This window comes from Ovis canadensis, chromosome X (assembly GCF_042477335.2).
Source record: "Ovis canadensis isolate MfBH-ARS-UI-01 breed Bighorn chromosome X, ARS-UI_OviCan_v2, whole genome shotgun sequence".
Taxonomy (NCBI): Eukaryota; Metazoa; Chordata; class Mammalia; order Artiodactyla; family Bovidae; genus Ovis; species Ovis canadensis.
In genome coordinates, this window is record NC_091727.1 from 32,982,450 (window position 1) to 33,003,361 (window position 20,912).

A 20,912-nucleotide genomic window follows, 5' to 3' on the forward strand; every position below is an offset into this window, starting at 1 on the left:
AGAGGTATGCAGCAATATAGAAATATTAATCAAGTCATATATTTAAATTTCAATGTTCTAGTTGCCATACTAAAAGGTGAAAAGCATCAGATGGATTTAGTATTTACCCAATATATCTAAAATACTATTTAACTTATAATCATTATAAAATTTCTAAGGTATTTTACTTTCATTATTTCATGTGAAGAATTGAAAACCCACAGGGTATTTTACACTTCCAGCACAACTTAATTTGGAGTAGCCACATTTCAAATATTCAATAACCATATGGTAGCCACGTTAGCCACAGTACAGATCAACAGCAACTGTTATGACTATGACATTGAGAAGAACCAAAAGTTCATTATTAGTATGAAATATCCCACAGAAGTAATGTTTTCTAATAGTTAAAATGCTGATGTTTATTTAGTAGATTTTAGCGGATTTAGGTAATTTTTATAATGTCCATCTCATTTACCTGTATTCAGACATGTTTTGTATGGGGATTTTCAGGAAGCCCTCTGGAGATAGGAACATTTATGTGAATAGGTTTGAGAGGTTTTATTAGGAGTTTCTATTCCTCGTGTGTAATCCTAGATTGTGTTGCAGTATGTATTTACATACTAGAATATAATAGTATTTAACATTCAAGGGTTTATATTTTGTCTCCCCAGTAGATTTTTAACTCCCAAAGTTGCGAATACATCTTATATCATTCTGTATTTTCCATAGCAAAAGGAACTCATTTTTTAAACATAAAATGTGCTTGCTTTATAAATGACTAATTTTAGAACATCCAATAGATCAAATTATTCAGTAACTAATTTTATAACCAAAATAACCATACCTACTAAACTCAGTTATTTAAGCTATGCTATTGGCAGGATAAGACCAGCCATTTGACATCCATATAATTAATATTTTTCAAGAAGTTGGGAAAATTTAATTGCTTTTCCTTAAGAGTTCACTGGTTCACCATTAGGTCATGACTTCTCTGACCAATAAAAGTTTTACATGTTATTCTTTGGTCTTTGTTGGCTTTGTAATTTGTAATTCTTATGGGATTTTATAAAATAAATGAGGATAAGCAAAGAATCATAAATAATAGCTCATCAGTGAGTCATCAAAGTTTAAGTCATATAAAGTGTGCCTGCCTCTTTGATTCAGTATTATGACATTATTTGAATAAACTGAAATCAATGGTAGATAAATCATCTTAATTTAAGCATACATTAATTCTACTGACTTTATAGAAAGTATATGACCAAAGAAGAACTAGAATCACAATTAAATCATACTTCTGACCGCACACATAAGACAAGCTTTAGAATATACAGAAGATAATAATAAAAGTTATAATATCTCAGCAGAAAGTACAAACCAGACATAGGTTTTGTACAATTAAATTTTTACTTACCTTTTCATCTTAAGAGCTTTAGCATGACTGTACAGTCATACAAAATACAAATAAAGTAAAACATAGGGTAGTTTAATAATCAAACAGATAGATCAACGGACACAAAAGAAAGAAGAGACAGAGAAACTGAGAAAGACAACACTTTGTTTTCCTTGATTTTTAATGTGGCTTCAGATTGCTTAACAGCTATCAATTGTGCTTTGCTGTATGACTTAAGATTAATGAAATTTAAGGCTTTGTTAAAGTTTTAGCATTAATGGTGCTTTATATAACAAGTTAACAAACAACAACAGACTGAAAAAAGCAAAATCAATTACAAATTGATTCATTGTAAATTGGAAGCATTCAAAATTACTCAGATACATTTTATCATTTTTAAATTGTAAGCTTTCTTTTGATTAAATATTACTTCTAATGTGCATAGGTACACTAACATAATAAAGACTATGTTTACAAAGAGAGCAAAGGAAACATTTGTTAATATGGACTATATAATCTTAGTAATCATGATATATGGCCACTACATTCAAATTATACTGAAACCTGAATTAAAAATGAATATTTCAAATGCTATAGATTGGCTTAAAATTGCTTCAAATCAGTCTCCTCTTTCCATTCTACAGCTTTGAAAATTTATTAATCAATACAGTATTGGTATAGATTTAAAATTGAATAATAATTTATAGAAATCAAAATGGATAAAGTTTCATGGATCAGTAACATCCTATGATACAGAAAAGACACAGTGCTGATATGATATAAAGAGTTATTTCAAATTAAATATCAGGAAAGGAAAGAAAACTTACAAAGGGAAATAAGTGTACTGAAAGATCTATCTAAAACAAAGGTAATCAGATAAAGTAGTTTGTAGATTTATTCATTGATTTATTTTAAATTCATAAGAGATATATCTAAGGAACATAGACATAATATTTTAAAGATAAAACAAACTGATTTGGAAAACTGACATTTCATTGGCTGCATTCTTTAATATTAGATCAGGTACTGGCTTATCTTTGATGCTGCAAGAATAAAAATGTGAAATTGTGGTAACTTTCCAAATTTGTAAAGCTAATTAAGAGACATTACATAGTATATCTGTTGGTTTTGAATTGGTAAGATTAATGTTATTGTCACACCTTTTAGAATTGGATATAAAATACACTAATTCGTTAAGACATGTTGGTGGTTCAATAATCACCACACTTTCTACTTTTTATTGAGAATAACTTGAAATACTTTTCTATCTCATGATTATATGAGTTTAGTAGTAGCAAGTGAAAGAGCAGAAGAAAGGACTTAACTCTAAAATATAACGGAAGACTGATGAATCAAAAATATTACACTTGGAAAACTTTCTTTTTCTTATTTCTTTCTTCCTTTTTCCGTTCCTTTATTTATCTCCCATTTCTGGTTTTTGTTTAATTATAAGTATTTTTAATAGAAAGAAGTACCACAATTATTGTTTTAAAGGAGACTAGACATTTTTAGCAGCAGACATTTTTATATTCAAGCATAATAGACCAACAAAAATTATCTGATGATACAAGAGATAAGAACATATGCTGAGAGTCAGCATGTTGGAGTGGACAAAGTAATGAATTAGGATCTATGTTTTCTAACCAGGCTATCTAACGGAGAAATAGGGCAACTCACTGGCTCTCTCACAACCCCCTCTGAAAGTTTTGGTCCAAGGAATAATTACTTTTACATCTGTTGACTGATTGGAGGAATCATTTGCCTTTTTTAAAGTATCATGATAAGAAATCACTAAATCACTTTAATCATTTTAAATGTCATGCTAATAAGACCCAGTTAGTTCTAACAAATGACCCTGCTCACCAAACTCAATTAACAACTACTTTGAAAACACTGCAAATGATCACAAAAGGAATGTGTTATCCAAGTTCCAATAGAACTAATTTTGTTACAGGGATCGGATATTACAATTGTGCAAAAAATGTTGTTAATATAGAAATTCTGTTGGTAGGCTAACAACTTGCTCTTTCAGTGAAATAAAATTAGCAGGTAGAGTAATACAAAGTCTGGGTATCAATTTATTATTTGAGGATTTTGGCTGTGATTATTATATATGTAGTGCTTTAAAATTATGTGATGGCTATATATATTTATCTAAGTTTTCATTTATGCCTTTTAAAATAATATCTTTGTAGAAAATTTTACTAAACACATATTTGTACAATAAGAATACCTGTACCAATTAACAGACAGTGTTCTCTTTTGTCAGAGAAGGTGTTGAATTAGAAATAAGCTACAAAGGGGAAAAAGATAAATGTATTTGTATTGATAAAGTTGATTATTGAAAACTGACTTTCAGTTAAAATTCCCAAATCCATTGAATCTTAGATTTCCTAGGTCACATTCATAAGATGGATTACTTATTTCCCACTGATGTTTCGGAAGGTCACAATATCTAAGATATCCTTAAATTATTTATACTTTTCACATATTAAGCTACTATTTAAGATAAAATTAGATGCAACCATGTGTTTTTCCTGATATAGTCTACATTAAATGAAAAACTCACTGGCTCTCTTACAGCCATGTATATTAATAAACATATACAAATATACAAAAGTCTCTGATGCAAAGAATGATTACTTTTACACCTGCTAACACTGATTGCATTGGACTGATTGGAGATCAAAATCTTGACACTTTATAATATTACAGCAATAATATTATGAGTATTTGCATATGTGATAGAAGATCATTCAAATCTCATGTTGTAATTACACACACACACACACACACTGCTACATGGATTTCAAAAGCAATTTTAAGACCCATATGGAAATGAAGGAACATATTGTATATAATACCTAAGGGCACATAATACCTAATGACTCATTGGAAAAGACCCTGATGCTGGGAAAGATTAAAGGTAGGAGGAGAAGGGGACAACAGAGGATGAGATGATTGGATGGCATCACCAACTCTATGGACATGAGTTTGAGTAAGCTCCAGGTGTTGGTGATGGACAGGGAAGCCAGGCGTGCTGTAGTCCATGGGGTCGCAAAGAGTTGGACATGACTGAGTGACTGAACTGAACTTAATGGCACATAAATCTATTTTAATAAAGAATGAAGACATGAGAAAACAAGTTCACCTTTCTTTTGTTTAGTACCAATCACACAGTCAATACGTAACATTTTAGCTCCACAAAAATGTGAAATATTTCTAAATCTCTAGAAGAAACCACAATCTATGGAAATTATGTGTATAAGTTTCATAATATTTTCCTACAAAGTAATGCAATTGCTATATTAGTAGGACATAACTAAAATGTTTATTCAATATGCTTTTAAAACTAAGTATTACAGTGTGACAAATATATCTTGATGTAAATTTTATTCTGTCTCAGAGACAGCCTTTCACACTCAGTATTCACTCCTAACTCAGTTTTCATTTCATCCTCTTCTTGGCCTTCATATATAGTGATTTACCTCTAGGCTAGTTCTCAGCCTAGCTTCTAGACCAGTGGTTCTCAGATATGGTTCTTAGATTATTAGCATCAATAACATCTGAAAACCTGTTGGCCATGGAAATGATCAGCCCTCACCCAAGGCCTACTAAATCTTAGTCTTCAGGCAAGAGGGATAATGGGTACACAAACTTTAGAAAGTCACTTCTATAGATGGTCACTTCCTTTCCATTCCCCAAATACCTCTTTACTTCAGTTTCTCACTGTTTCTCACGTAGACAACTGTGATGGATCCCTAATTGGTTTCCCTACTTCCTGTCATTATTCGGTTGAATTTTCTTCACAACTCCTGCAGGGGTAATCTTTCAACAGGGCATGAAAAACAAACAAAAATCAAGAATTCCTCAATGCATACTGAATTAAGCATACATCATTAGTCTGGTTGTCATGACCTCTGCCCAAACTATGTCTCATCATCCTTTCCATTCTTATCATCCACACCAAGTTTCATACTCCATGCTCTATTCCATAAGTAAACTGAACGTACTCTTCACTGAACATACTATATGCTCCTGAGGTTTTGTCATAGATTCATCACAATTGTTACCTCTTCTAGGTTGCTGGAGTGGCTGCTAAATCCACTCAGCATATACTCTTTGTCAGCCCAGTATCCATGAATATATCTCACTCCACCATTAAACAGTCAGCTCCTTGAATCCATCACATCTTACTTAACCATTTAGGTACCACAGTACCAAACTTCATGACCTGAAAGTGCATGATCGGCAAGAGCTCATTCATATTTGTCCTTTTTTCTAACACCTCCTTTATTATTTTTTTTTAAGATCTACCTCAAATATCTTCTTTCTCAAATTGTTGACTGTCCTCTCCAATGCCATTTTTCAGATGATGGAGACAGGTAGAGCTTCCAAGTACAACAAGATTAAGGAGTCTGTTTACTTGTGCCTTCCTATTACCCATTCCAAGCTTTTTTCTCCTGTCACTTTATTTTGCTGATAGGATTCCCTGCAACCACCAGCACGCTATGCTACCATGTTCTGAGGGTTTAAATCAAAAAGAGTTAAGTCATGGTGTCTTTCTCCTATGATTCCATCAACTTTAGCCAGGGTTCTGACATTATGGCTGATTTATTTTTAAACTGTGACCCTCCCCATCAAAACTGCCATCTTCTCAAATTGATTTTATACATACTAGGAGAGATTAAGCATTCTCAAGCCATAAGATACTACTGATTAACTTAAATGAAATGAGAAGAGATAGCATTTCATTTACTTTATGGACCCTATTTGGGACAATTAGAACTTTCCAGTTCTTAAATTGGTTCCTTTGATAATCTGTAAGGCTGGCCTTTGCAATGGAAATCGCAGAGGCACAGGTTCTTGGCCTCTGCCCATTCTAGCAGAGACCAGAAAGAGGTATCAGTTATTCCTTCATTTTCCTCCACTTTTTTGGCTCAGATGGCAAAGCGTCTGTCTACAATGTGGGAGACCCGGGTTCGAGCCCTGGGTTGGGAAGATCCACTGGAGAAGGAAATGGCAATCCACTCCAGTACTATTGCCTGGAAAATCCCATGGACAGAGGAGCCTGGTAGGCTACAGTCTATGGGGTCGCAAAGAGTCGGACACGACTGAGTGACTTTACTTCTTTTTCTCATCAATTATCATTTCAACTCTCAAAATTCAGCCATTAAGTCTAATATAGATAATGATATAAATTATTATTGATATGAATTGTTTTGATCACTTTACATGATTTATAATATTTTTTTTAGATTTTTTCAATATATCCTTTTACATATCAGATCATTTGATCCTCACCATAGTCTTGAGCTTAAGATAATATTGGCATAACCTTACTACTTTTCTGGATAGAAATGAGGTTCTATGAGGTGAAGGATCAAATCCAAGATCACACTCCAAGTATTCTGGCTTGGAGTTAAGAACTTTTCCGCTCACCATAGTGTTTCTCACTGATACAATTAAAATTACTGCTGCTGAGAACTGCAGCTGATGGACAAGTTCTCAGCCAATCTAAACTGAGGAACCCAATATACATCGCTTTCTAGACTTTGGAATTTCTTGACATGGATAGTCCTCACAGGACACAAAGTCTTCACCAAATAGTGAATCCAGACATTTTCAATGAGTTCTCACAGTAAATTTCTGCTTTACTCAATTGCCCTTTCTTTTTTTTTTATTTTTTTTCAATTGCCCTTTCTAGTTGACCTTTAAAAGGATTCTGAAATTAGTTCTTAAACTGAGTTCTCCCCATATTCACTCCCAATTGATTTCTGCTTATTTTATCATAGTAAAATTTCTCCCAAGTTTTTCTCCTAAGGGAAAACTACCCATATACTCAACCTTAAGAAGGTCATTCTCCACACAAGTCTTACCTTCCAGAAGCCCTACTCAAATAGGAACTGGACTTTGAGATCAAATGCTATTCCCAAGAAATCCAGCATCACACATACAAGTCATTACCTGTCTCACTGCACCAACAAAGTTTAGAATTATCAGGGACTATTACAACTAATCAGTCTTAAATTTGACTAATCCAACCCAGAAATTTTATATTGTGTTCTAAGCACATAACTTATACCCTTGAACCTCATCATAGGAAGAAGAAAGATAAAAGAGCAGAGATTCCACCATCCAGTAATTCTGCTGTTATCCATTTTATATACTCAGTTCTATATAGTAATTCCTTTGAGGGGGGATAGTTTTCCTTTCAAAAACTACTTATCTAGTTCAACCCCCATATCTTATAAACACTGAAACGGAATTACAGAGAGGTTTCATGTTCTGCCTAATGCTGACAAAGTTCAGAAGCCCATCTCCTATGTCTACTGTTCTTCCTATTACCCTATACGATTGATGAGACCACCTCATTATTACCTGAAAATCTCCATGAAGATGTACTAGTGTTAAGCATATGATATGACTGCAATAAGTAGTTAAACCTGTGTTTGTAGACATGTATTTTTAAGCAAGTATCTTTAACATTCTTGTATATCCCCATATTTACAAGCACAATGGAAACTCAGTACCATTAGATGATACAATGAAAAAATAAGAAAAATATCACATATGTTCTAATGCCATATTTTTTGTCTCGTCATGATGACAAAGCTTAATTATCTCTTCAAAGACCCCAAGTGGAGTCACTGTTGCATCCAGTCATCTCTATCAATTTAGAGTAAAAGGAGTACTTTGAAAGGTAAAAATGACTGTCATCAATTAATATATAGTTGAAAATATTGATTTAAAATCTCATATGCTTTTATTCAGTATGAGTAATAAAAGAAACACATCAAGTGACTCACCTGACACATGATATCTGGAAGTATACTGACACATTCTTACAGAAAGTAGAACAATTCAGAAACTTCTGTTGGTCATGCTATGTTAATTTCTATGGCACAGGCTGACTTCTACTTATTATTCAATACCTACAAATCACAATCTTGTGACATAATTTATCTCAATCTAACGGCTGAAAAAAAAATCAAGAAAATAATACCCTGTCTGCCCTTAAATATTCTCTAGCTCAGTGATTTATTAAAAAACTATGATGGGAAGAATACAAAACTTAGTAATGAAACATTAGCATTAATCTTTCAGATGACTGAAATAACTGTTGATATCTCCAAAAGTAATAACAACTGTCTATTTAAACTGCAGAGTAAATTCTTACCCAAAAAACAAACAAACAAACAAACTACAAACTGAAAGTAAAATTTTAGAGCCTGTCAAGTGTTTTTCAGGTGAGAACCACTACTTGAAATAATATATAAATGAGCAGAACTAATTAAGTTAATTAGTTAATTACAAAGAAAAAGAAATGAATTAAGGTAAGTGAATACCTTTTTGCTTTGGGTAGGAGAGTTTTTAAGAGTAATTATGTTTCACATGCAATAAAGTATTTAAATTTGATATCATATTTCCATATATTTTAGGAATTCCTTTATATGTGCTATTATATATAACAGTGATACATTTAATGCCTTAGAAGATGTAAATCATGCTATTACTGAGTATCTATAATTATCAAAACTATTTTTCAAACATATTCTAACTTGCAGGAATCAAAACTTACCTGACATATCACATCCCAGTTACTCACAAATGCTGTAATAATGTTATTCTCATTTAAGATTATTTCTAACAATTATCTGTATATATAAACACATGTATTTCATTTACATACATTTTTGTATTTAAAAGCATATCATATATATTGAAAACTGTGTCAAACCACATTTTATAAATTTGGGAGATAATACCTTACATTTTGACACTCCCCCAAAGAGCTGGAAGTCAAGAATACTGAGTTTATATATTTTTGCAAGCTACCTATAATATTTTTGCCCTCATTATATGTTATACAAATATAAAGGGTTCTCATGCAAATGTTCCATATACCCTGGTTCTTCATTAAATAGAGTAAGTATAAATAGACATATAAAATTACAAAAATGAGGATATATAAGCTTTGCAATTATCTGTCTTCATGGCTTGCATGTCATTATAATCTGATGGATTTTATCACAGTAAGAATCGGCAACTAGCAAGAGCAAGTTAAAATACCCACGTATACACACATGTGCCCAACCAGTAAAGATGTACAAAAACCCTAGATCATGCAAGAGACATACAAGGCCTCAGTTTGGCTATTTCTTCCATATTGTACACAAGCAATATTATATTTGGCAAAATATGTCAGTAGTGCTGTCTTTAGATGTATGTCTTTTGTGCTTTTTGTTGTTGCCCTGCAGCATGCTATTTGTTATAGTACTGTAAGCTACCCCTGAAAGTACATACGTAAACCAGTACATACGTAAACCAGTTCTAGAAGAGCTGTGCCAGGAAAAACAAAATGACAGAAAGAGAGGGACACAGGGGCTAGGGAGGAAGAAAGGGAGACAGATTGATCTCCCATGAGATTCAGTGGTAAAATTTCTTTAAATACATTTTGGCCTTCATTTTTCTTTTGAAAACTTTGCTGTGAGGGTGGCCTGCCCCCTTCAGAGTACTGCGCAACCTTCGCAAGAGACCATTTATCACTAGTTTCCACCTTGGAGCAGATCTTCCTACCTTTCCAGTCTTAATTCTGTGAGAAATGGCTGCAAATCGATGGTTGAGCTCTGAGATTTTGGGCTCTATTACTTTCCTGCAGTGGTCGCCGCGGTTTGCCATCAAGTTTGCTGCTTGGTCACGCGTGGAGTCCACCTTTGGGCGTATGTCATTCAGTTCAGCCTTTAAACGCTATATTCCATGAGCAAGAGACAGGGCTTGAAGTTAGTAATTAAATGGAGGTTGAAAGAGACCGAAAGAGCGAGAAAGCAAAAGAGAGGGGGGAGGGGAGAGAGAGAACTAGAGAGACAGAGAAGGAAAAAGAACACATGCAGAGAAAACCAAGGCAGGAAAAAGCCAACTTCCATAAAACAGGGATAAAGTGAAAATGTGTGTGAGTTCAGGAAAATAGGTCACTGTCCTTGCTTCAGTTTGATCTAAGTTTATTTAAAGCATTTCCTTAGTCTGAAGAAGGACAAGGGGTGTTTTCCTGATTTTTCTGTTGCCAGCAACAATTGTTGTGTCTTATATTTAGTCGTAACTTTCCTCAATTTCAAAGCTGTGAAACAACTTTAACACATGCTCAGGAAGAAAGGGAGCTGAAGAACAATCTTCTGTTCCTTCCGAGGACTTATGAATTCCCTTTTGCTTTATCGTATCGATTGTCACCGGAAAAAATGGATTTTCTAACAGATAGGGATTCTATGTCACAGACAGAGTGACTGAGGAAAGCTGAGCCTGACCGAGGGGGTTGGAGAGGCTATGAGTGAGATAACTCAGTTCCTATTTTTCCAAAGACCCTGAAGGAATTTCTCTGTAACGTGACATCCTTTAGCTACACATCCGGGGAGAAGGAAGAACACAAGAAGGTACAGACAATAGAGCAAGTATGTTTGGGGCACAGCCTGCAATACATTTATAGTTTTTCATGACAAATGAATTGCAATCTGTAGAAAATATTGATTTCATTAAAAAAAATGAACAAATCAATTGTATAGACAGAGGCTACAGTGTTTGAGGATTCTTTAAATAGTAACCCACTAATCAAATAAAATTATTAAAAATTTCAACAAAACAGAGGAAGGCATTGTTTATGAGGTTTGTTCAAATGTAATTCTTCCTACTTAATTGGAAAAGATGCCATCAAATAAATATAATATACCATTAATATGATCTATTTGCATATTATAACTCTCATATCTTTTTACAGGAACCTTTTTATTTTTTTTAAAGTAAAGGCTAAGTTGCCACTAAGAAAGACAGCTTAGGATGTCCTAATAGTTGGTTTCGACACAGAAAGAGAGAACACAAAGCCATGTCTACTTTACATGTAGTTAAGAATGAAAAGTTCAGTTTTACATAAGCTCAGTATTGTTACTAAGATTTAGACTTTGTCTAGGCAAAATGTATACAGATTGGACGTCTGGTGTTTATTCAGATGGGCTGTGAATGATGCAATGAAACTAATCTTTGTGTTAGGCACAAGCATATAGAACTAATACTAAAATTGGCATGATTTGCTATAAAACACCAAAATAAATCCAAGAATTCTCTTCTTATCAGGTTTTAAAGTTGTGTATAATTAGCTGACAGATCAATATGGACAGATATCCAGATCACAGAGCTCTTTTAAGTCATGAACTCTCATTTAAATTAAAGAAGTAGGGAGGGAAGGAAAGAAAGTATTAAGGGAAAAAGAAGAAAGGGAAGGAAGAAGGGAGAGGGAAAGGAAGAGAGGAAGATATTTTTCACTTTTAATAAGAAGTCCCTGGTAACTTTTAGGACAAAGATGATTAATATAACTGTTGTGTAGTGTGAACATTACTAATTGTAAGAGTTTATTTGCTACCTTTAGCATGTCTTCTTTTTGCTGTGGTTTCTTTTTCTCAGATTCATCCAGAAGTGTATCAGCCTGAATGATCCACTTTGTGATATGATCCACATTCTGGTCAAAGGTTTCCATGTGTTTCTGGTATTCCTTAATTTTACAGAGACAAACCATGACACAGTATTAAGCAGAGAGTATTTTTAAGTATTTGTCCTACTTTGTACAATTCTAAAATACAAAAATGTAGTAGCATTCAAATTACTTTTAGTTGCAATCTCCATACAGAATATAAGCATGGAAAAATATAATGTAGATATTGAAAAAGAACCAACATTTACATGGAGTTGAGGGTTTTGTGAACATAAAGACTATTATTGAAAGTTTATATAATGTCTCTCTCATGACGGAGAAGGGTTGAAAATCTTTCATCCTCTTCTCTTACCAACAAAAGGTTCAGCCACTCTTCTGCTCGAGAAGTGACGGCTATCCAGTTACTATTCAAAAGACTCAGTTTATCTTCGACCAAGGTCTCCTTCTTGCCCAAAACCGTTTTCAAGGCCTCTCCTAGCTCTGTAATGCTCTTTAGGTGAACCTTCTGTTTCTCAGTCTCTTTCTGAGTAGCCTGTAAAAAGAACAGCATTTGAGCCTCACATAATATATTATAGCCTTAAGATTTAATGCTTTTGAAATGACTATGCATCTAGTTACTATGGTAAGATTTTTCAAGGGTTTAAACTTTCAACCATATCTTTGGGAATGATGAAAATCATATCCTATATATTGCAGTTCTTTACCGAGTATATATGGATATGTATTTACACATAAACATGATTGATGTCATATTTATTTATGATTTTATACACTTAATAATAAGCATACATATTATCAATCTAAACATATTTATGTTTACTTAATTTGTATATGTATGGATAAATGTAGATCTTGGAAAACCCATCCACCAATAAGCAACTGCTTTTAGAAAATTCAGCAATTTTTGCTCTCCTGAATTGCTATAACAGAAATTTGTAGATCTTTAGTTCCACAAACCTGTTTGGCATCTGGCAAAACTTAAATATCCCGTCTCATAATAATGTTTTTAAAAGCATAAAATTATATATGCTCAATTTTAAATTAAAATAATTATACTATAATAAAATATAGAAAACATTTTTTAAATTTGTGAGGTGGCAATAAATGTTTTCTTTCCTAACGTGTAACTATAATGATCTAGCAACAGACATTTAGGATAATTTCAAAGTAGTGATGAGCACAACTGGTGTTTTGAACTATACTGAATGACTAGAATGTCATATAAAATTATCTTTCATAAATTTATCTGTGACTGGTGGCAAATTCACAGGAACTACTGATATCACTAGGGTTTGTTGCTCACACACATAACTGAAAAAAAATGCTTAATTTCAGTTAGAAGTAAAGAGATACTATTAAAGTCCCTTAAGAGAGCACCAACACTTCCTATGACTTGATTTTCAAACCCCCAAACAAGCACATTCAGTATTGGAAATTATGTAGAGAGTTGATGGGAAATTGATCCTAGTACAAACGTTTACTGTCAGCTCTATCTACAGCCCTTTTTTGTGATGTGTCACGGTGAACCACATGACCTCCTTGCATTGCTCGGCCTCTACTCTCACCCCTCCCCCACCCACTCCCCAATCTCTCCCTTACCCAAATACAGTTGTTGACATTCCCTGGTGGGTAAGTTTGAGGCAAACAGATACTCTCTCAAGAAGTTTAACTAAGAGATACAGAAATTAGGGTAACACCTCTGCTGAGAAATCATTTGGAATGAAGCTGATGTCTTTATCATAGCAAGTCAAAGCCACAGTAAGACAAATTCTTACTGGGAAACATCAATGACAAGAACTGGAGGGAGACCTTTTGCCCAGAGGAACATGAAATATATGCACAGAGAGTAAGAAAAGTGGTTCAAGTAAATGAGACAAAGGTGGTCCCTAAGAGCATATATCCTTAGTTCTAGATGTTCTCAAAATGCCTTTTCTATATTTGTAATACACCAAAACAATTCTTATGGTTGCCATTACTCCATATTATCAGGTCATATTTTTCATAGAGCTAGAACAAATAATTTCACAATTTGTATGGAAATACAAAAAACCTTGAATAGCCAAAGCAATCTTGAGAAAGAGGAATGGAACTGGAGGAATCAACTTGCCTGACTTCAGGCTATACTACAAAGCCACAGTCATCAAGACAGTATGGTACTGGCACAAAGACAGAAATATAAATCAATGGAACAAAATAGAAAGCCCAGAGATAAATCCACGCACCTATGGACACCTTATCTTTGACAAAGGAGGCAAGAATATACAATGGATTAAAGAAAATCTCTTTAACAAGTGGTGCTGGGAAAACTGGTCAATCACTTGTAAAAGAATGAAACTAGAACACTTTCTAACACCATTCACAAAAATAAACTCAAAATGGATTAAATATCTAAATGTAAGACCAGAAACTATAAAACTCCTAGAGGAGAACATAGGCAAAACACTCTCCAACATAAATCACAGCAAGATCCTCTATGACCCACCTCCCAGAATATTGGAAATAAAAGCAAAAATAAACAAATGGGACCTAATTAAAATTAAAAGCTTCTGTACAACAAAGGAAACTATAAGCGAGGTGAAAAGACAGCCTTCAGAATGGGAGAAAATAATAGCAAATGAAGCAACTGACAAACAACTAATCTCAAAAATACACAAGCAACTCCTGAAGCTCAATTCCAGAAAAGTAAATGACCCAATAAAAAAATGGGCCAAAGAACTAAATAGACATTTCTCCAAAGAAGACATACAGATGGCAAACACACACATGAAAAGATGCTCAACATCACTCATTACCAGAGAAATGCAAATCAAAACCACGATGAGGTACCATTTCACACCAGGCAGAATGGCTGCTTTCCAAAAGTCTATAAGCAATAAATGCTGGAAAGGGTGTGAAGAAAAGGGAACCCTCTTACACTGTTGGTAGGAATGCAAACCAGTAAAGCCACTATGGAGAACAGTGTGGAGATTCCTTAAAAAACTGGAAATAGAACTATCTTATGACCCAGCAATCCCACTGCAGGGCATACACACCGAGGAAACCAGAATAGAAAGAGACACATATACCCCAATGTTCATTGCAGCACTGTTTTAATAGCTAGGACATGGAAGCAACCTAGATGTCCATTAGCAGATGAATTGATAAGAAAGCTGTGGTACATATACACAATGGAGTATTACTCAGCCATTAAAAAGAATACACTTGAATCAGTTCTAATGAGGTGGATGAAACTGGAGCCTATTAATACAGAGTGAAGTAAGCCAGAAAGAAAAACACCAATACAGTATAGTAATGCCTATATATGGAATTTAGAAAGACAGTAATGATAACCCTGTATTTGAGACAGCAAAAGAGACACAGATGTATAGAACAGTCTTTTGGACTCTATGGGAGAGGGCGAGGGTGGGATGATTTGGGAGAATGGCATTGAAACATGTATAATATCATATATGAAACGAATTGCCAGTCCAGATTCGATGCAGGATACAGGATGCTTGGGGCTGGTGCACTGAGACAACCCAGAGGGATGGTACAGGGAGGGAAGAGGGAAAGGGGTTCAGGATGGGGAACACGTGTATACCTGTGGTGGATTCATGTTGATGTATGGCAAAACCAACACAATATTGTAAAGTAATTAGCCTCCAATTAAAATAAATAAATTTATATTTAAAAAATAAATAAAAGCAAAATTATGAACACTCAGTTTTATTTTGACTTATGACACGGTAGAAAGAAATCTGAGTACTGAAAAATTGATGCTTTTGAACTGGGTGTTGGAGAAGACTCTTGAGAGTCCCTTGGACTGCAGGAGATCCAACCAGTCAATCCTAAATGAAGTCAGTCTGAATATTCATTGGAAGGACTGATGTTGAAGCTGAAACTCCAATACTTTGGCTACCTGATACGAAGAACTGACTCACTGGAAAAGACCCTGATGCTGGGAAAGACTGAAGGTGGGAGGAGAAGGGGATGACAGAGGATGAGATGGTTGGATGGCATCACCAACTCAATGGACATGAGTTTGAGCAAGCTCTGGAAGTTGGTGATGGACAGATAAGCCTGGCGTGCTGCAGTCCATGGGGTCGAAAAGAGTTGGACACGACTGAGCCACTGAAATGAACTGAACTGATGTTATGGTCATAAGTCTTGTTTCAGGAGTTTTAACAGCAGCTAAATGTGAACTATCCACTTGGTATTCTTAGGTTTTATGATACAGGAAAAAAAATGTTAGATAACAGCGGAACTCAATGTAGATTTAAATTGTCACAACTCCATTTCCATATGTCTTCCTTCCTTTACTAGGATGCTGTAAAATTCTTGCTTATTTCATCTTCTTTTATCTCTTGTTCAAGTTCTCCATATACGAAGGGTTGACTAACCAATAAAAGGTATTTTAAAAGGTTACCCTCCCCATTGAATTCTGCCTTCAGTCAGCCTGCATAAATATTATACTATTTCTGGTCATCAGAGATGAGAGAGAGTTTTCACCTTTGGCTACAAAATACATTAATGGGAAGAAGGTGAACAAATTATCACATTACAACAATTCTAACATGTGCATTTGTACATATTAAAGCTTTTGAAATGAGATAAAACTTGCAATTTATATTCACATTTAAGGGAGTGGTGTTTCTTTGATCCACAACATCTATAATTAAATCAAGTGTATCACTTGATCTCATATGTCTTAAAAGTGATTAAAATATGATATTAGTGGTTTTTTAGGCCCCAAGACTACTGTCATGGTTTGAGGATTTGAACACATTTTATTATTAGGCTAATATTATGGAATAATATAATGATAAATGTTAAGACTATAAAACAGTAAGGAGTGAATTTTATAGTAATGTGTATTGACTTTTTATTAATAATGTATTGTCTATGAAAAAGAATTTCATGAAGGCAGAATATGTAGAACAGAAATTATAGCTATGACTATAATGACAGTGAATAGTGACTTCAGTGGCATTTAACAGATGTTCTATTTTCTAAGTAACAGCTGCTTGATGCATTCATTGTACCAAGTTAATGATCTGCTAGTGTTATTTCACTTCACAGATTTTACTGTGCTCTTTAAAAAAAAAAAAAGATATGCAATTTTTCACGGGAATGATAGTGCAACAGACTTTAGAAATAAGTAATAGTTCTCATGCTTTTACAGCTACGAGGAGTGATAAGTTGAGGCAATTATCCAGATAATCTAGGACCAGAGGCCAGATCTCTTTAAACTGTGAAAGGTGATTGTTTGAGGAAAAAAAAAAAAATACAGGACATGGTTGGCTGAACTGAACATAGATTTCCTAAGACTGCTTGTATTGCATTAGCTAGTAGTTCTCAAACTGTGTGGAATATTAGAGATTTAGAGACACTGACCTCACAGACCAATTAAATCAGAATTTCTGGGGGTGGGCCCTCAGCACTGATAGGCTTTTAAGGTTCTCAGATGATTTCGGTGTACAACCAACACTGAGAACCACTGGCAAAACAGAATGATACATTCTGTCATGTGACTGTCATTAAATTTTAGGAATAAAGTGACAGCCAAAGGAGAAAAGGATAACTGAGTAAAGTTGTAATTGTTCTTTTTTTTTTTAAATTTTAGTTTTTTATTTTTTAAATTTTAAAATCTTTATGTTGATTATTATAAACATTTGTCCCTGAAATACATGTGAAAATCATGACTTGTTACGTCAGTGACTAGACATCAATTGTTTTGTGTTATTTAATACTCAGAGTTAAACTCAGCATTTATGTATGTGTATGTGTGTGTGTGTGTGATTCTCACAGGTAACTCTTGGTATCCCAAGACTGTGTTAAGAAAAACTAATGGGCAATGTATGCAAAATGGTAAATATGAACTATCTAAAATGCTGAAGGATTTAAACTATCAAAGGACCAATTATTTTTCTAGGGAATTATATTTAACCATTTTAATCTTTAGCTAACACTGTGAATATTAAAAGGCTTTAGTCTGGTGGAATTATTTAACTGGCTTTGAACTTTTGACTACTGAAATTAAATGAGGAATAAAAGAAATCTGTTAGTGGTTAAAGTCAGTAAATCATGTAGATTAAACTTTGCTGAAGCTTATATTTTCCAAACATAATGATCATCAGAGATATAAATTTCTATTTAATTACATAAATATTTTTCTATGGTTAGATTTCTGTGTTCAATTGATATGCTAAACAATTGTAGCCAATAATGGGATAGTCAGAATTGATTTACTTAAATCTGTCCCCCAGAATGCGTCCTCTATGTCTTCATTTTAGAACATTATCTACTCATCATTTCATCAGGACACTGACTACTCAGCCAGATGGAGACATCTTTTGCAATCCTCCTTGAAGGCTAGATATGATCATGTGACTAAGATCTACCAAGTGAAATTTTGGCTTATTTCTTACAGCCACCCAGCCTGCACTTAAATACATGAATGTCATTGATTCCCAATAAATAGAAATATAATGTTTGTTTTAGTGATAGGAGGAAAAGAAAAGTAAGGCCAATGTAACTTTTAATCTGTATGCTCTGTACACTCACTACTCTAATCATTTCACAATATATATGATCCTGAACTAATAACTTAAGTCAATATCTTATCTCTAACAAATCTATTCTGAACAGGAAGAAAAAAGAAATTCATTCTCTACTATTTATTTGAAAATAAAGTGTAGTTAATAAATCTTTATAACTGCTTGTCATCCGAATCTACATAAAGAAAACCAGTTTTCAGTTTTGGTCTCACTGTAGGACTAAGTTTTTACATAATGCAATTAAAGTTCCCAAATTTGGTTAATCAAGATATAAATCTTGCATTAAAAATAAAGCACAGATATCTTAAACATCTAGTTAATGCACGTATGTGTTTGTTACTTTAAAAAAAAAAATGAGGGAGCGGGTTGTGCTATGATTGATTTTTTTCTAAGTGCCCAGTGGCTTGGCAAAGTTTAAGGTGAAAACACACTATTAATATCAACTATTTAGTTTATACCAACATACTTTCAAGTAACCCAGTAATATGTCAACTGAAAAAAAATTAAGCCATTGGTGCTTTGACCTTGAATTGTAGAGAACAATGATGTCTGAATGGCTGTCAGAGAAACACTAAGAATCTACAAGCTGAGAATTAAAGGAAACCCAGGGCTGTTTGGGGAGAAGGCAATGGCACCCCACTCCAGTACTCTTGCCTGGAAAATCCCATGGACGGAGGAGCCTGGCAGGCTGCAGCCCATGGGGTCACTAGGAGTCGGACAAGACTGAGCAACTTCACTTTCTCTTTTCACTTTCATGCATTGGAGAAGGAAATGGCAACCCACTCCAGTGTTCCTGCCTGGAGAATCCCAAGGACGGGGGAGCCAGGTGGGCTGTTGTCTATGGGGTCGCACAGAGTCGGACACGACTGAAGTGACTTAGCAGCAGCAGCAGGGCTGTTTGGTGGTGGAAATGACAGGGGCCATAAAGACCCATGAGATTTTTTATGATTGTGACATCAATAACTTGCTCATCTTGTAAGTTTGTCCAGCCTAACTGTCTGAAGTCTCTGCATCTTTGCCTTCCTCATGGTTGTGGGGTCCATCTGAATAGTCTCTCTTAACCGAGCTAGGGAACACAGAGTCACATTTTTGAACTGACTTTCTGACTAATGATGTATATATATTTTAAGGACTTATTCAGGACCTACCTAATTCTAAATAACCATTAGAGCAAATCTTGCTGAAGGTTCCCATTGGCTTTACTGTGATTCTGAAATATACAGTTCAACTACTGATGAATTTTTGAGGAAAGGGAAAATGAAGCATGATACTATTTACAGTTCTATTATTGTAGTACATTAACAGCTCCTTAAAAAATCAAATTACACTATGTCCTCATATATGCTAAAAATAACCTTCAGTGATATAGGTTTTACCTTTCCCCAGGCAACTTCAGAATCCAAATTACTAGGCATTCCCTCAACTGCTGATCTCTTTGTCAGTTCCATATCTGTAGCTGCCAGCCATTCTGTCAAGGCATTCATTTCCTTTCGCATCTTACGGGACAATTTCAAGCATTTCTCCAACTGTTGCTTTCTTTCTGTTACCTGAAAAGAATGACCATAAAATGTAATTTGGTTTACTTTTTCAAATCAAGTTTAATTATAGCTACTTAATTGGAACTTTCACAATTTTGTCACTTTAAAATAACCTTCTTCTTGCTTGAAAAAAATCGTATTTTAGAAACATTACATATTCTGAATATTAATAGTGAATAAACACAGTCTATGAAAGATGAGATCCTTTATCCAAAAGATAGCATCCTGTATCAGGGAGAAAGAAAAGCTACTACTATTTTCTCTAATATAAATAAAATTAATTTATGGCCACAGTTTTTAAATAAATAAAATGATATAAGTCAAACTGAAGACATGGCATGTTTCTTTTAGAAAACCTTCAATCATCTGTCAAAGACATGGGCAACATTTACAATCCTCTGTATGGGTGTTCTTTGGAAGGACTGATGATAAAGCTGAAACTCCAAGTACTTTGGCCACCTCGTGCAAAGAGTTGACTCACTGAAAAAGACTCTGATGCTGGGAGGGATTGGGGGCAGGAGGAGAAGGGGACGACAGAGGATGAGATGGCTGGATGGCATCACCAACTCGATGGACATGAGTTTGAGTGTACTCCGGGAGTTGGTGATGGACAGGGAGGCCTAGCGTGCTGCAATTCATAGGGTTGCAAAGAGTTGGACACGACTGAGCAACTGAACTGAACTGATATACAAATGAGGCTCGTCCTTGCTGTTAAATAATCAAAATGGGCAAAAAACGCTATTTCTCTCAGAGGCAAAGGTATTTGTAAAATATTTAGAAGAGTCAATATTATTGTCATTGCATCTTTGGAGTGTCTCACTTTTGCACAAAAACAACACAATAGGTCACTTTCTCCTTAAACATTAATTTATCATTTAAAGGGAGTAAAAAGTTAGCACCATAACACAATTTTATCCTCATTAATAGAGAAAATCATGACTTAATCCTGTGTTTCAGTTCTCAGTGTTTAAAACTAAGACTCTCAA

At 34.3% G+C, this 20,912-nt stretch overlaps 1 protein-coding gene across 7 annotated transcripts in view; it reads right to left on the reverse strand.

Annotated features, from left to right (window-relative positions):
• Positions 1 to 20,912, reverse strand: part of DMD (dystrophin) — a 2,687,035-nt gene that overhangs the window by 1,343,786 nt on the left and 1,322,337 nt on the right. For all 7 annotated transcript variants that reach the window (XM_070291485.1, XM_070291489.1, XM_070291490.1 and 4 more), the window contains exons 34-37: positions 19,765 to 19,935; positions 12,205 to 12,384; positions 11,784 to 11,912; positions 9,956 to 10,126 (exon numbers count right to left, since the gene is read on the reverse strand). In XM_070291485.1, coding sequence (XP_070147586.1) covers positions 9,956 to 10,126; positions 11,784 to 11,912; positions 12,205 to 12,384; positions 19,765 to 19,935 — 651 coding nt within the window. The remainder of the gene's footprint in view (positions 1 to 9,955; positions 10,127 to 11,783; positions 11,913 to 12,204; positions 12,385 to 19,764; positions 19,936 to 20,912) is intronic.